Raw genomic sequence first — 15,871 nt, 5'->3', positions numbered from 1 at the left:
AAAATTATAGGTAAAATGGGCCTGGGGACTTGGACAGGGCACATGTTCCGACTTCACGACGAACGGTGGAGCAAGTGCGTTTTGGAGTGGAGACCCTGGCTAGGCAGAAGAAGTGTAGGCAGACCACCCGCCCGTTGGTCCGATGACATAAAGGAGACTGCAGGACCAGTCTGGATAAGGGAGTCTAATAAACACTCCAAAGGGAAAGAGATTGGAGAGGCGTATGCCCAACGGTGGGCGAACATACGCTGAAGAAGGAGATGATGAAGAAGAAGAAGTATTGTTCTTTTAAAATTATGGCTTCAGTCCAGAGGGACCATTTCGCCTGTGTGAGTTTAAGGTATAAGGAGCTTAAAATACGACTATAAATGTACGGGTGATTTTATTAGCTCTTGTAAAGCGATAGCTGGACTTTACAAGTAGCACGTGGACTACCGGCCGTTGACTCCAAAATGGTGGTTAATCGCAATTCAACATTCTCCATTCACTGCACACTGCCACATTCGTTAGGCGGTTGTCTGTGACTGTTAAAATAGCGCTATCGATATTACACTTTAAAAATATTAATGAGCAAAAAACAAAGGAATTAATCACGACGCGTGACTATCAAAGATGGCGTTTGAACCGAAAATCTATAGGTATACTTAGTTCCTTTATTCTGCCTCAAAGGATAAATAAATGTCAAAAGCGGTTGTTTTGATGACAAGTCAAATCGTGTAGCCATCATGTTTCGCTTTTAGTACCACTTTATTGGATTCCTACAATTTCGTGTAGTTACCACTTAACAATAATTTAGGCAGCAATTTATTTTCTATAATAGATCTTATATTTAGATCCTATATGTATCCTACGTGAAAAATATGTATGTATTACTAAAATAAATAGCCACAGTTGTTATACGAAGCGGGACAGTCTGCAGTAAACGAATTTGTAAATTATATACCATCTTCAACTTCTGTACCCCTAGTGTAATAGCGTGACGTGACGTTTGCGTTAAGTGTCATTTTGTATGAGATTTAGAGTTCCCAAAACGTCCCGCTTGGCGCGCTATTCAAAATTCCATACAAAAATAGACATAACGCAAACGCAAACGCTCGTCACGCTATCGAATCAATTCTACACTAGGGGGTTTAATGTTTGAAGTTTGACACTGATTTACTTATTATTACTTCACCTAACCTCCCACATATTTTTAAAAGTTTTTTTTATACTGGCGGTTACGCAATCTGTGGCAGAGGGCATGGAAGCCGGCCGGCTGACGCAAGGTCGTCGTTATAGCAACGGACGCCAATCAATAACCTACAACTCGTTTTGGGCATCCGTTTCAAAGTGTCCATTGCACTAAATGCTACGTAAGGATGGTAGTGAAGCTAGAATCGGTAAAACGCAGACGTGTCGTACAGAAATGATGAGAAAATAGTAGCAGTAGTCACTTCGTTGTACTAAAACAGGTTCACTTAAAATTGTAGAAAATGAGGTATACGAAGGCGAACTTTATCCCTACAAGGAATCTATTCCAGCAGCGGTATCATGGTCACCTTTTTATCACTTGTCATGTCATGCGTCACTTTCGCACTTGCATACTAGTTACAACGTGACAGGGATGATAACAGATGATAAAAAACCGACCATATTAGCCATACTGCTAACCTCAGACGAGATGAGTGAGAAACTACGACATTATTTGAAAAATTAGTTCAACATACGTATATCCTATCGCCGGCCGCCACATACCACAGTAAATGACGTCAGGTGACGTCAGACAGTGGAAACGTGTAGTATAACCTCGAATATATTCACGACAGCGGCATTGGCATCGCACTCCGTATGCTATAGAGGTTATAAACGCACGTTCTAGTCTTAAATATACTCTTATTATTTAATTATACTGTGTTATTAGATAATTATTACAAAACAGTGTTAATAATGGCCCCAGTGAACCTTATTGAAGTGAATTCCGATGGTTTTAAGCAGTTTTTGGACTCGTTTGATTATGTGTTCTCGGATTGCGACGGTGAGTTGATATTTATTTATCAAGCCATTTTAGACTGTGTTTTAATAGTGTGAGGGTTCATATTCAAAATATACTGATAACGTATAGTTTGTCATTGATAAGACTGTCAATTGGACAGTTCTAGTTATGAAACAAATGTAAATAGAAAAGTGAATCATTGTAAACTTATGTTTTTAAACACAGCAGTAATAGTTATGAAACTTATGAAAATGAAAACAATATTCATTTGTTTTTGTAAAACTGGTGTTACAATATAAGTTGAGACTTTTTTAAGCAACAAAGTTATATGAATATACATAACGTCAATCATTAATTAACAAGACATGTATATTTTCACATACATACCTAATTATGAAACGCTGTGTAATGCCGATAACTGTTTTGATAATGATCCCTGATATTATTCTTGTGATTAGTCATTAATGTTTACTTTTAGCAGCTGTTTTAATTCATGATAAAATGGGAGTATCACGCGTATTCGGGAAACGAGATAATCGCAAGATCTAGAAACGATATAGAGATCAACTAGATTTACATTAGATATCGACTAGATGTGACTTGGATATCTAAGTCATAACTTGTCGAAATCGTTCAAGAGGACCTCCAGAATCGCGGAAACGTCAAATTTGACATATCTATCTTACAAATATCTTTAAATTATCCATATCGTAACTTGTTGAGGTCTAGTAGAGATCTATTTCATTTTCCGAATCGAGCCGTAAGAATTACGTTATCTTTAGCAAGGGCACACTTTATTATTCACTGTTGTGCAAGAGGTACTTATAATTAATATGAAATGTAGCATATAAAATATATCTAAACATATGCTATAGTTCGTTTTTTTTAGCATTAGAAATAAGGTAAGCAATCTTGATATGTCTTTTAATTGAAAAACACATTTCAAAAATAAGTTACGGCAAATATCCACTCATTCTTTCAGGTTCTTTCTAATGCTAAATAAAATTAACTATAGTTTTTATAAAATCAACTTGGAAACAGGAAAGACGTTTTCTACACTCATTCAAATATACATGAAGAATAATTTTGTATACTTACAGTTAACAATAAAGTAAATACCTAAACTAATATTATTACTTATAGGAAACGGTGAATAGACAAAGCATTTAAATACGGATTATATCAACTACGTAATAAGGTTGATTTTGCTTTACAGGTGTATTATGGTTAAAGCAAGCATTACCTGGAGTTGGAGAATTTTTCAGACTTATGAAAGAAAATGGAAAAACAGTACATTTTGTTTCCAATAATAGTATACGATCAAAAGAAAACTATACAACTATGTTCGATAAAGTTGGAATCCCTGGTGGCTTTGTAAGTACAATAGACTGTTTTTTTTTAATTATAGGGAAAATTATTATATGCAAGAAATAAGTGAGAGTTCTATACTATTTCCTTTTATATTAGGTATTTGGGCAATTATTACTTTTTATATTATAATGGGTGTTGGCAAGTCCAACAGAAGACTAATTCCTTTTCATAGTTATCTATGGTATTGTTCTATCCTTGAACTATATTACCATGGGAACGAGAATAATTTATCCCACCAAAAACATTCTGTAAAAAACTAGCCAAGTCTCGATGGAGCTGCTTGTTTATCTCTAAAAAGTAATGAAATCTAGACAAAGTCGTGCCAAGTCTAAGGTTCCTTACTGCGATTTCTTTATTATTATAGTTAATGTTGTGTGACTTGGCCGTTGAAGGGTACACAAGGGTACAAAACCAGGTGCTCCATGACACCATTGCACCAATCTGTCACCAGAACCGCTACCCATTAACGATGGAAAATTGCCACTTGGAAAACGTTGATTCAATAACCAGTCAATTGTAGGCTTGATAAAGCTGCGTATTTCAATAATACTTATGTATGGGCGAGCATGAAACAAACACTTCTTTTTGGTGCAATGGCAGATTGGTGCAATGGTGTCATGGAGCACCTGGTTTTGTACCCTTGTGTACCCTTCAACGGCCAAGTCACACAACATTAACTATAATAATAAAGAAATCGCAGTAAGGAACCTTCGACTTGGCACGCCTTTGTCTAGATTTCATTACTTTTTAGAGATAAACAAGCAGCTCCATCGAGACTTGGCTAGTTTTTTACAGAATGTTTTTGGTGGGATTTCACTCCTTTTTGTAGAAACGTGGGCATATTGATTTATTTTATTAGATTTTCTTATTTAACACATTTTTTGTCTTTTTAGGAGTAGTTTTTTTATTATTACAAATCTTTCTTTTCTTTTTTTCCGGTTCTGATTCTTATACAGTAGCAACAGTTTTTCGTATTGCCCATTCATTAAATCTAATAATTAAATAATAATCAGTAATCCGTCACTAATCATCATATAATGACTTGGCAATAGCACATAATGCTTTACTCGTACCATACTCGTAAATATGTGTAATGCTCAAACTGCAATTAGCGCTAGCGTTATGTTCAATTAGAATTATTTTTAATAGGTGACGATGATCCTTTTGTCATTATGCAGCCGTGCGATGGCCAAGTCATTATACGTATTACAAATTAAAGATATCTTATTGATACGGTTTTAACACCCCCTGGCACTGATTAAAATAACCAACTTGGTTTCACATTACATCTCAAAACTTTTTTTGTAGTAAAAGCGTTGCGAGACTTGCACCTTTTTACATGTAATGTTTTTGATGGGATCTCATCTCTTTTTGTAGGCAGTCGTTCTTTTCGGGTACTCATACCCATACTATGTATACACATATCATAACTAAACATATCTTCATTCATACTCACATCGTACATCGTAGTGTACCTTTACTTTACTTTACCTACTATTTGTAGGAACTGCAACAGTAACTTTGTAATATCATATATTTATATGGGATTACAAACTTACTTATGCAGTTCTTAGATCTTTAAAACGTGACTGATATTGCAATATTTTTAGGTTTTCCCTTTATGTGGCCATTAAACCCTAACTCTGTACCAAATTTCAGCTCTCTGAGTTTATGGGAAGTACTAGTTCTATTCTGATGATCATGAGTGAGTTTCATAAATGCGAAACTTTGCTTTCGCTTAACTTCGGAACTAAATGACCTACAGACTTGAAATTTTGGATTTTAAGTATGTGATTATAGCTTACTGGATGACCAAAATTTCTGCGTTCTGGTCTTATCCAGAGGTTCTCAAATAGGGGCCTGAAAATGCGGCGAAATGGTTCCAGTAAAGGATGGTACGGCAGTGTTTGCTTCGCGCTCGACTTGGCGGGGGCACTGCCGTGCCCCCCGATACTTCACATCATTACTATCTACCTAAACATGTAACTTGTGCTTTTGATAATATAATTATTTGTGACTATACAAGACGGTTTTAATTATCTTCGCCTCAACTGAACCGGCATTATCCACCTCACCGCTGAACATTAGTCCTTCGAGCCGGATAGATATTACTTCATAGTTAAAAAAAACAGATTAATAATGAAGTTTTTGAATCAAACAAACAACACAATTTAACCTAAAAACTTTTAGTTTTAGTTAAGTTTTAAACGATATGAGTACAAGTTAGATAAAAGTTTTTACGATGTTAAATTATGCTGTCCTATTTAAAAATGCAAGAGATGCATAAGTACGTCATGTAAAGTAATATGACAGTCAGTATTTGTACAATTGTAGGTAGTGCATACGTACTTACTTATTCGACATGCAATGTATCTACGTAATTTAACTAGTTTGGCGCGATGACCTAAATTTTTCTGTTGTGATGACTCTAATTTATGATAATTCTATTTTTTACAGGAAAAGCTGACAACTCCGTCAGTAGCCATGGTTGAATATCTCAAGTCAGTTAATTTTGACAAGCACGTATACTGTTTAACGTGTCCAGAAACGAAAAGGATGTTTGAATCGTACGGATTTAAAACTAAATATGGAGTAAGTATTGTTATTGTTTGTAACAAAAAACTGTACACAAAAAAAAACCGTCACCCATCCAAGTACTGACCCCGCCCGACGTTGCTTAATTTCGGTCAAAAATCACATTTTTTGTATGGGAACCCCACTTAAATCTTTATTTTATTCCGTTTTTAGTATTTGTTGTTATAGCGGCAACAGAAATACATCATCTGTGAAAATTTCAACTGTCTATCTATCACGGTTCGTGAGATACAGCCTGGTGACAGACGGACGGACGGACGGACGGACAGACAGCAGTCTTAGTAATAGGGTTTTACCCTTTGGGTACGGAACCCTTATAAACTTTAATTATGTAAGTTTTTTGTTCGGCTGCCCAACGCGTATCTGAAAAGCATCTCTACCTATAGTTCTCTAACCCTAGTGTAAATTTCATTCAATTTCCAAACTAAATTAGACTTAACGCTAGCGGCGTACACAGTCCGTCACATTATCGAATGATTATTTACACTAGAGGTTTTGTATAATTTTTACTTTCTAGTAGGTATACATAATATACAACATCAACTAAAATTAAACATTAAGCATCAGAATATCATACTTCATCTATCTGCACCACTGTCTATATTTAGTTAATATTGCACTTTTGTCGTAAATTATTATTATTGTCTTTATGTTATAATTATGGCCACATAGCTAGAAGCTTCACCACAGATTAATAAATAGTTACTACGTAACCTTTACGTTACACGATAATATAGATTTGAACGGGGTACATATATTCCCAAATTGACGAAATAATAATATATATTGACCTAATAAAGCGTAACATTTGTACCCTTCACTTTTGGTTCATTTTGTGTTCAGACGTGACACTTCGATTGAAAACCCCAAAACAGATCTTTCATTCATTTCTTTTCATTCGTCTTCGAAAATGAACTATCTAATTTCACCTTTAGCTTCACTGTCAACTTCAAACTAACTAAACCTTATCAGCCAGATGTCGTCCACGATAACTTCGGCGACTTCTCAGAGTACCTTATCGACGACACCGACATCGGGGCCGTGGCGTTTGACAGCGATTACAAAGTGAATCTGGCCAAGATGTACAAAGCCGCGACGTATCTGAAGAGGCCTGAAGTGCTCTTTATGAATGGACCGACGGATAAATACGTCCCATTTAATGGACAAATGGCAGCAGGTATGTTAAAATAAGTTTTTGACAAAAATTCCATTTTTGGTACAAGCTTTTATCGCTGACTGTACTTTTATTCCCACAGGCAACTAATACTCATCGAGACAATTATAAAAACCCCAAACACAATAAGGTTTCGTAGTTTTATCACAGAGTTCCTATGGCCACCTCCGGTCTCCATCATCAGATCAGCTCAATTACACCATAATATTGCATTGTCACCCGACTTACGTATGTATGTATGCAAAATTTCAGCTCAATCGGGAAGTGGATCAAATTTGCAAGATTTGATTACAGACAGACAACGGTCAGGTGAAAGTAAATAAAAGCTTGTAAAAAATGTGACTTTCGCAATGTCAAGTGCAGCTGCATTACATGGGTCAAAATTCGTTTGACCGGGCCGAGCCCGGGCCGAGGCGTCCGACATGTAACTTTCTATGACGGCTGATCGATGATCACGTGGTGCAATCCATAGAAAACGTAGAGCCGGAAGATCCGTCCCAGCCCCGGCCCGGTTTAGCATGACTCATCCTTAAATCAAAGGATCCTTGAATATTTTGTCGTTTCTTATTACATTTCAAGAGTTACCCAGTCTAGTATAGCCAGATTATTATTTTTATTATCGCCCAGTAAAACAGACAGATTTTCTTACTTTTCAGGTGTATCGTTCGCCGCCGAATTGGTGTCGGAATTAGTAAAAAGGGAACCTATCGGACTGGGGAAGCCGTCACAGGACTTCGGAGTATTCGCGATGCGACGGGCGTTTGTGACTGACCCTAGTAGAGTGTTGTTTATCGGAGACATGTAAGTATATTCACCATTAAGGTTCAAAATCAATCAAAGCATTTATTTTCAGGCTACTAAGGCCCATAGATTAAAATCAAACTGCACCAGTATTACTGCTGCATTGTGAAACAGCATTGATGTTGACTTTAATGCTTCCTTCAGAATTCCGGGTGGTGACATCGGTTTTGACATTTGCGGCAGGAATGCAAGATGATGTATTTCTGTTGCTGCTAAAACAAAAAAAATACTAAAAACAGAATATAATACATATTTAAGTGGGGCTCCCATAAAATAAAAGTGATTTCGTTGCCGTTTTTGACTTGATAGCGTCTTATAAAGCGATGAACTGAACACCGGTAGCATGAACGCAAAAGTGTCATGTTGTGGACAGATCTCCATGGTAAGGTTACGTAATGTAATGGTAATGACGTCATATATACAGACAACCATTTCTTTTGCGTAATAGTATGAAACCCTTCTTGCGCGAGTCCGTCTCGCACTTGGACGATTTTTAATGAAGACACAATTTACAGGATCGAGCAAGACGTGGGCCTAGGTAAGAACACGGGCTTCAAAACATTGCTGGTTCTAACTCACCACACCGAAGAAGAAATGATGGCGGAACCTGCCGCTCGCCAGCCAGACTTCTTTGCACCGTGTTTAGGAAATATAGTACCCAAGTTTACGGAATAAGTGAGACTAGGAGCGGGACTTTTTTGGGTTCAAATATAGAAGATTTATTTGGGTGAAATGGCAAAAAAGTTGTACAAAATGTTGTGTTGTTGATTCCATTGTGTTACGAAAATCAACTAAATATGTAAATCGTATTTGATTGTATTGATTGTACTTAATTCATACGCATATAAGTTCATAAGCATACGCTTACTTACATACTTTTATGCATATAACTTAAATCTACATAAACGGCTTATTATCGTAAACAATGGAATCATTTAACTTCAGACTAATTTAATACAGGTCTTTAAGTATATGTAAGCATTATTTTTTTTGCAATTCACCTACATATTTGTTTATGAGCCAGAAATAAGGTATCAGGACTGGCCTACCTGACGGGCAATAAGAATGGGGCATGAATGAGGCCAGTACATCGGTGCTACATCGCTACAACGCGATTGGTTGACGAGTTCGCATCACGCGCGGGATTGGTCGCAACTAGTTGCATTACATTGCACGAATGGCTCTAATTCGTGAGTGACACCGCTGAACTAGTAAGCACCATTTTTAGGGTTCCGTACCCAAAGGGTAAAACGGGACCCTATTACTAAGACTTCGCTGTCCGTCCGTCCGTCCGTCCGTCCGTCCGTCCGTCCGTCCGTCCGTCCGTCCGTCTGTCACCAGGCTGTATCTCACGAACCGTGATAGCTAGACAGTTGAAATTTTCACAGATTATGTATTTCTGTTGCCGCTATAACAACAAATACTAAAAACAGAATAAAATAAAGATTTAAATGGGGCTCCCATACAACAAACGTGATTTTTGACCAAAGTTAAGCAACGTCGGGCGGGGTCAGTACTTGGATGGGTGACCGTTTTTTTTTTGCTTTTTTTTTTGCATTGTGGTGCGGAACCCTTTGTGCGCGAGTCCGCCTCGCACTTGCCCGGTTTTTAGTGCCCGTAAGGCCCGTCCTGTGATATACGTCAATGGGTATTTCATTTAATTTGTTTCATTTTGGAATAATGATCGTCACTCATGTATACCCCAGTGCATTTATGTTAGTTTAATTTAGTCATGAACCAAGACTCGCTACAAAACCCTTTACCTTTACCCTTTGTTTCCCATAAAGTTTTAAGTCATAATGTATTGTTTGTCATATTATCGTTAGTCATAAAACTGAAACCATTAACTTTTCAGGATTTTCGTAAAGATATTCTATAGATAGGATAGGTTAGGTTAGGTTTGTTTTGTGGCAATCCTGAAAAGTTACGCGTTTCTGAGAAAAACCAATTATGACTAACGAAAATTCGGACAAACAATACATTATGACTTAAAACTATTTAGGAAAAAATAGAGACCCGCTACAAAAGTAATAAATACCGATGTAAATCTCGTACCTATCTTAGTATAGAATAAGAAATAAATACGAGGTTATGAGGAGTATTTTTGTTATTAAATTTTGGTTGATAATTGACAATGTATTCATTATACTGTTTTAATTTTTTTATCTGATTTTGTATCTTAGTATATGATATGATACTAAATAAAGATATTAGAATTGTATTTTTTAACTTTATTTAGCTAAAATTTTTCTTATAGGTAAATGAAACGAACAACTAATTTTCATGTATACTTTTATACTTTTTAGGTATATAATTTATGTATAATTATATCTTTAACGCAATCTTTCTAAAGTACTTAATTAATTTTTGTGATGTGATGAATATGTAACTTATGTATGTTAGTCGTGTATTTAGAATGTTTTCCTATACTTAATTATTACAATAATTTATTTACAGTACATAATGGTGCTAATACTTTACCGCCCTAATGCGGTAATTGGCACAATACGTGTCTAAAATTTAAAGGGCCATATAATGTACTGTAGAATGTTGTAAAATACACGTGCGAAATTCTACTTTTCGCACTTGTATCGTAATATACCTACTATTATAATTTAAGCTTCTCTATTTATTTCGGTTCACATTACATTTAAGTAAATATTGAATAATTGTGGTTTTATTTCATCATCATCATATCAGCCAGAGGACGTCCACTACTGGACATAGGCCTCCCCCAAATAAATAGGTTTTATTTCATTTTATTGTAAATATATTAACGAAAAATTTAACTCTCCATAATTTATTATAATCCAATAACTAATAATTATAAATGCGAAAATGTGTCTGTCTGATACCTAGACTTATGAATCGCTGAACCGATTTCGACAAAATTTGGTAATGTGCATAGTTTATGAAATCACACAAAATTAAATAATCACACGCAAACATAATTTTTCTCATACAAATAAATTCGTGTATATGGTTGAAATTAATTCTAGTCATACATTTAAATAATTTACGTTCTCTAGAGCTACCAAATTGAGGCTAAAACACATTAATTTCACCGCATTCATTGCGAGTTCAATAAACAAACATTTGCATACGTTAATATGATTATTCTAAACGTACATAAGAGTATTTAGAACTAGCGAACGCTAGTCCAATATGATTTTCGTATTTTTGATTTCACGGGCCTATCTGCCGTATTCGAACTTCAAGATATTCACAAGAGACGACACGTACTAGATACGTTACAGTTAAGATATCAACTAGTTCTCTTTTGCAGCGCAATTCGGGCAACCAATGTCACTTTTACGTTAGATAGAAAAGGATATCTATTAGATGTGAATTGGATCTCTAAGTTGTCAAATTTGACAGGTTAGGTCTTAAACATATTGTTATCGTATCTTGGTGGTGTCTAAAAGATATCTAATAGATGTCAATTTCAAAATCCGAATCGGGCCGTATAAATCCGGGTCTTTTGATAGGCTTGCGTGGGGATATACATAAATCCAACACGTAGAGGCCCTTTGGAGAGCTTTAATGTCATGTAGAACGCCTGCTGGAACGAATTTTACTATTATATCTTTATTCATCATTCTTCTTATTATTATCGTTTTTAGGGTTCCGTGCCCAAAGGGTAAAACGGGACCCTATTACTAAGACTCTGCTGTCCGTCCGTCCGTCCGTCTGTCACCAGGCTATATCTCACGTACCGTGATAGCTAGACAGTTGAAATTTTCACAGATGATGTATTTCTGTTGCCACTATAACAACAAATACTAAAAACAGAATAAAATAAAGATTTAAGTGGGGCTCCCATACAACAAACGTGATTTTTGACCGAAGTTAAGCACCGTCGGGCGGGGTCAGTACTTGGATGGGTGCCCGTTTTTTTTTCCTTTTTTTGTATCGTGCGCGAGTCGACTCGCACTTACCCGGTTTTTTTGAAATATACAAAAATAATAATTCTTGCTGCCAGGATAGCTTGACGGGATAGCTCACTTTTTCTTTAGTAGGTATAATATATGACATTTATTTCAGAATCGCAGTACTTAAAATATTATTTACTGGAAACGCAATGCTGTTTTTAAGTTGGTTTCATAATACGCCTGATGTCTGAATACGCTCCTCGAGAGACGAAATAATTACGGCTAGATTGAATGAAAATGTGAATGAATTTATTTTTGAATAAATCGTCTAGATGATTATTTTCCCTATCATGTGTAATAAATAAATAATATATAATAAATAAATAGGTCTGACTACCAAAATTGGTGTTCTAGTATTTATGGTTCATTTTGGTGTGAAGGTGTGAAGGTGTTAGATGCAAATGCAAACATATCTGTGACGTCACGCTATCGAATGAAATTTACACTAGCGGTTGGTACAGAAAATTTCCTAGGTAGGTCTACTTACCTACTAGTCTAGGGCTATTAGCTAATCCTCGTTATCGAGCCGTTTTATCGCTCTCGAGATTGCACGTGAATTTTTAGTAGCGTTACTCACGTAATGGATATTGAACACAACTATGAGTACTGTACCTGCTTTTAGTCTTGCTTCTCATCTTAGCTCGGTTTAGATTGTACCCAGTAATATATTTGAAAGAAAGAAAGAAAGATAATACATTTATTTAACGCCACAACATATTATATATACCACTCAGCATAATGCCGCGGCAATCCGTGGCGCTGGTTTTCAGTGGGGACGTGACTTAAAACTATGAGACGACACATACGGTGCGATTCGGAAAATGACTTAGACTTTCACTAGATATGAAATAGTAACGACATGTGACGTTCCACGGCAAAAGGCACCTTATGGCCGCAATAATATTGGAGCGGCGTTAATAATAGCGTAATAAGCGCCAACCGCCATAGGGTACCTTTTGCCGTGGAACGTCACATATCGTTACTATTTCATATCTACTGAATGACTAATTCATTTCCCGATTCGCGCCGATAGTTACGCCAACGACACATAAAAAAACAGCCATAAAAAGAGTGACACAAAAATTTATGCATACCTACTGAAAAACGACAATTAAAAAAAACATAATAATAAAATACACACAGAATAAAAAAAAATACATAGAATTAATTATTCAGCATTTAAAACTAGTTTTGCGTTTGCCCCGCTTAAGATATTCTATTCTAATGCTTAAAGGTGAGGACGATAATCTTCACCCACTAAGCACTGTTCATAAGTTTTAACGAAACTTCGCTGCTGCACTAAAAGTTGTTATCAGTTTAGCAAAGATTAAAACTAACTTTTAGCTAATGCTTGTATGAATAATATAATATTGTTTAGCTCGAGGATCAGGATTAGCTCTGACACTAATTTTATAGTATATGTTACAGACTTTTAGGGTAAAGATCCTAAAAGTTTACAGCCCACATATTACCTACATATAGAAGAAGAAGAAGAAGAAGAAGAAGAAGAAGAAATACATTTATTTTAACGTCACAACATAGTACATGAAAAAAAAAAAGAAAAGTATGCAGACATAAAACAGATTAGGACGCTAAAATAGGATCCCCACTCAGCATGATGCCGCGGCAGACCGTGGCGCTGGTTTTCTGTGGGGACCTGACTTAATCTAAAATTGAATGGCGACACGTATTACGCCAACGACACACAAATAAATTATTTACATTGATTTAAAAAAAAACATGAACATTATTATTCATATATAGAAAGTTTACATGCTTGGATATTTAAATTTCTGATTAAAACTTTCTTTATTACGCGCAGTTAAACCACATTCGATTTGTAGTTCGCAACTCCACTGGACTCGGCAGAACTTCTGATTTTAAATTACGAAAGCCATCATTCTGTTGGAACTTCATATTCAACGGTCCCTCGACTCGCGTTCCGAATTCAAACCGTACTTTCCGTTGACTTTTTTTTTCGACGGCTAGTTTAGAAGTTTGAGTAGCCGCATTTGTTTTGTTTGAGCTTTGTGGATGCCTAACGACGCTAGTGATATGCTAATGACGCTCGTCAGCGTCTATTGTACAGAAAATCCCACTTTTCGCCTTAATACAGTGGACTAAGACGCAGAATTGTGAACATACCTTTGACGTAGACGTGAATGCTCTTGCGGTAATGTCACCTTTTGAAGAGAAACCACCAGATACACACGAAACCGTGAATAGTTCGTTAGAACGTTTTTGCTACACTGCCTCTAGTATTTAACAAAAGTAATGCAAACTAGTCTCTTTGTGCTTTGAATTTATTTCGCAGAACTTCGCTTTTGCAAAGTTCAGAGCGCTATTTATTCAACTCGGGAAAAGTTCAACGTGAAGTTTTTGTCGCCAAAAAATCGCAGTCCGTAGAACAAAAGGCATTCGCACTTTGGAAATACGGCATCGGCACTTAATATTTATTATCCAATTTGGTGAAAAATCTCAACAATATCCGTGAAGGCGGGAAGCTATCAGAGGCGACACATGAATTTATTACGCAATAACGTCTCGATGCGAGTACAGAGCGGCAGCGGTGGCGGACGCATACTCGTATAGTTCACGACAATCGGTTGGCAATGATAAAGAGCTTTTGTGATGGCACGCTGCGCTCTTCAAGTCCTAGTAGTGCTCAAAGATTCACTTCAACTAAAAGATTTTCATTGATAATAAGTGAGCGGAATTAGTCAGCCGCTTTCGTAAAAACTAGTGCCTACGTCAAATCATGGGATTAGTTGTCAAGCGGACCCCAGGCTCCCATGAGCCGTGGCAAAATGCCGGGATAACGCCGGGAAGAAGAATAAGTGAGCCGAATAACTGTTTTGACTGGTATTAGTCAGGAATAATCAAAGTGATTCTGCCAGGTACAAAATAGCCTAGAGTATCATCTACGAGATGAACTGCCTTAATAATCCGAAAATAAAATACATACGTTGTGCACGATTATTTGTAGACAATGAAGGTAGGGTTTGAAATTTGTGTACCTACAAAGTGAGGTACCTATGTAGTTATGAAAAGCGAGACTGTCAACGTAAAGGTGACAGTCCATTTCCAACGACAGCTGCACTACTGTTCATTTTACTATGGAAATTGACAATGACAGCGACGCGTTTAGTACCGGTAGTGCAGCTGCGGTTAGAAATGGAATGCTACCATAAAGCTTGACATTGGTCCCATGTACCCACGTGTGCTTGTCTTGGACCCATGAATTGTGAGTTATATTAGGTACCTATTGGCAAAAAGGATGGCAAAGAATAACTAAGACTAGCAATAGAAACCGTTCTCAGTCGTTTTCATTACAGAATGATGACTCTATTATGTACTACATAATATGGTGTCCACATTTATGGCTGACGTTTTTGTCATTCATTCCGCCAGAATATAATTTTTAACGACCTGACCTCTTCTGACTTTACGTGAGTCCAGCTTATTAATGCCGCTTCCTCTCTGGCCTTCTAAGTATCTGTTCTTATAGACAATAAGGCCCCCCCCACATCTGGCGTCTTTCGAGCGTCGGCGTCTACAATTCTATGGCCGACGTCGACGCAACGTCGACGCAGCGTCGACGCAACTGCGCAGCGACGTCATTTTCCATAGCCGAATCCGACACAAGAGCAGCCGACACAACGGAGCCACGCCGTTTTGTCGTCTAAATAGTGTTTAGTTTTAAGTTTATAAAATACATATGTATGTTAGTCTGTAAGGTATTTGTAATATGGGCCTTGTTGCCTGAATTAAATATCAAAATAAAATAAAATAAATAAATAAATAAATAGCGCTGGACCGACGCCGACAGACGCCGACGCTCGAAAGACGCCAGATGTGGCCCGCCCTAAGTCCCATCTCTTAAGTCCCTGTTCTCCTAGACAATAAGTCCCTCCGATTTTTTTTCGAGAAATGTATCCAAGGAACTTTTGGAACAATCCTTAATTATTTTTGCAGTTCTTTGGAGGTTGACATGTACGGTTAAGTAGTGGATGCTCGAAATGTCCA

General features: G+C 36.8%; 1 protein-coding gene across 1 annotated transcript; it reads left to right on the top strand.

Annotated features, from left to right (window-relative positions):
- The first annotated feature begins 1,809 nt into the window (after positions 1-1,809).
- LOC134668190 (uncharacterized) lies at positions 1,810-10,544 on the top strand. Its single transcript, XM_063525695.1, has 6 exons — positions 1,810-2,014; positions 3,189-3,346; positions 5,801-5,935; positions 6,911-7,115; positions 7,769-7,913; positions 8,429-10,544. Exons 1-6 carry the CDS (start codon positions 1,927-1,929, stop codon positions 8,586-8,588), a joined length of 891 nt encoding a protein of 296 aa, XP_063381765.1. The 5' UTR covers positions 1,810-1,926; the 3' UTR covers positions 8,589-10,544.
- Positions 10,545-15,871: the final 5,327 nt, after the last annotated feature.

This window comes from Cydia fagiglandana, chromosome 10 (genome assembly GCF_963556715.1).
Source record: "Cydia fagiglandana chromosome 10, ilCydFagi1.1, whole genome shotgun sequence".
NCBI classification, from domain to species: Eukaryota; Metazoa; Arthropoda; class Insecta; order Lepidoptera; family Tortricidae; genus Cydia; species Cydia fagiglandana.
This window is presented reverse-complemented; position numbering and strand designations above follow the sequence as displayed.

Coding starts and splice junctions, on each gene's coding strand:
- LOC134668190 (XM_063525695.1), top strand. CDS start 1,927: ATGGCCCCAGTGAACCTTATTGAAGTGAATTCCGATGGTTTTAAGCAG. Junction 2,015..3,188: donor TGTGTTCTCGGATTGCGACG/GTGAGTTGATAT, acceptor TTTGCTTTACAG/GTGTATTATGGTTAAAGCAA. Junction 3,347..5,800: donor TTGGAATCCCTGGTGGCTTT/GTAAGTACAATA, acceptor TATTTTTTACAG/GAAAAGCTGACAACTCCGTC.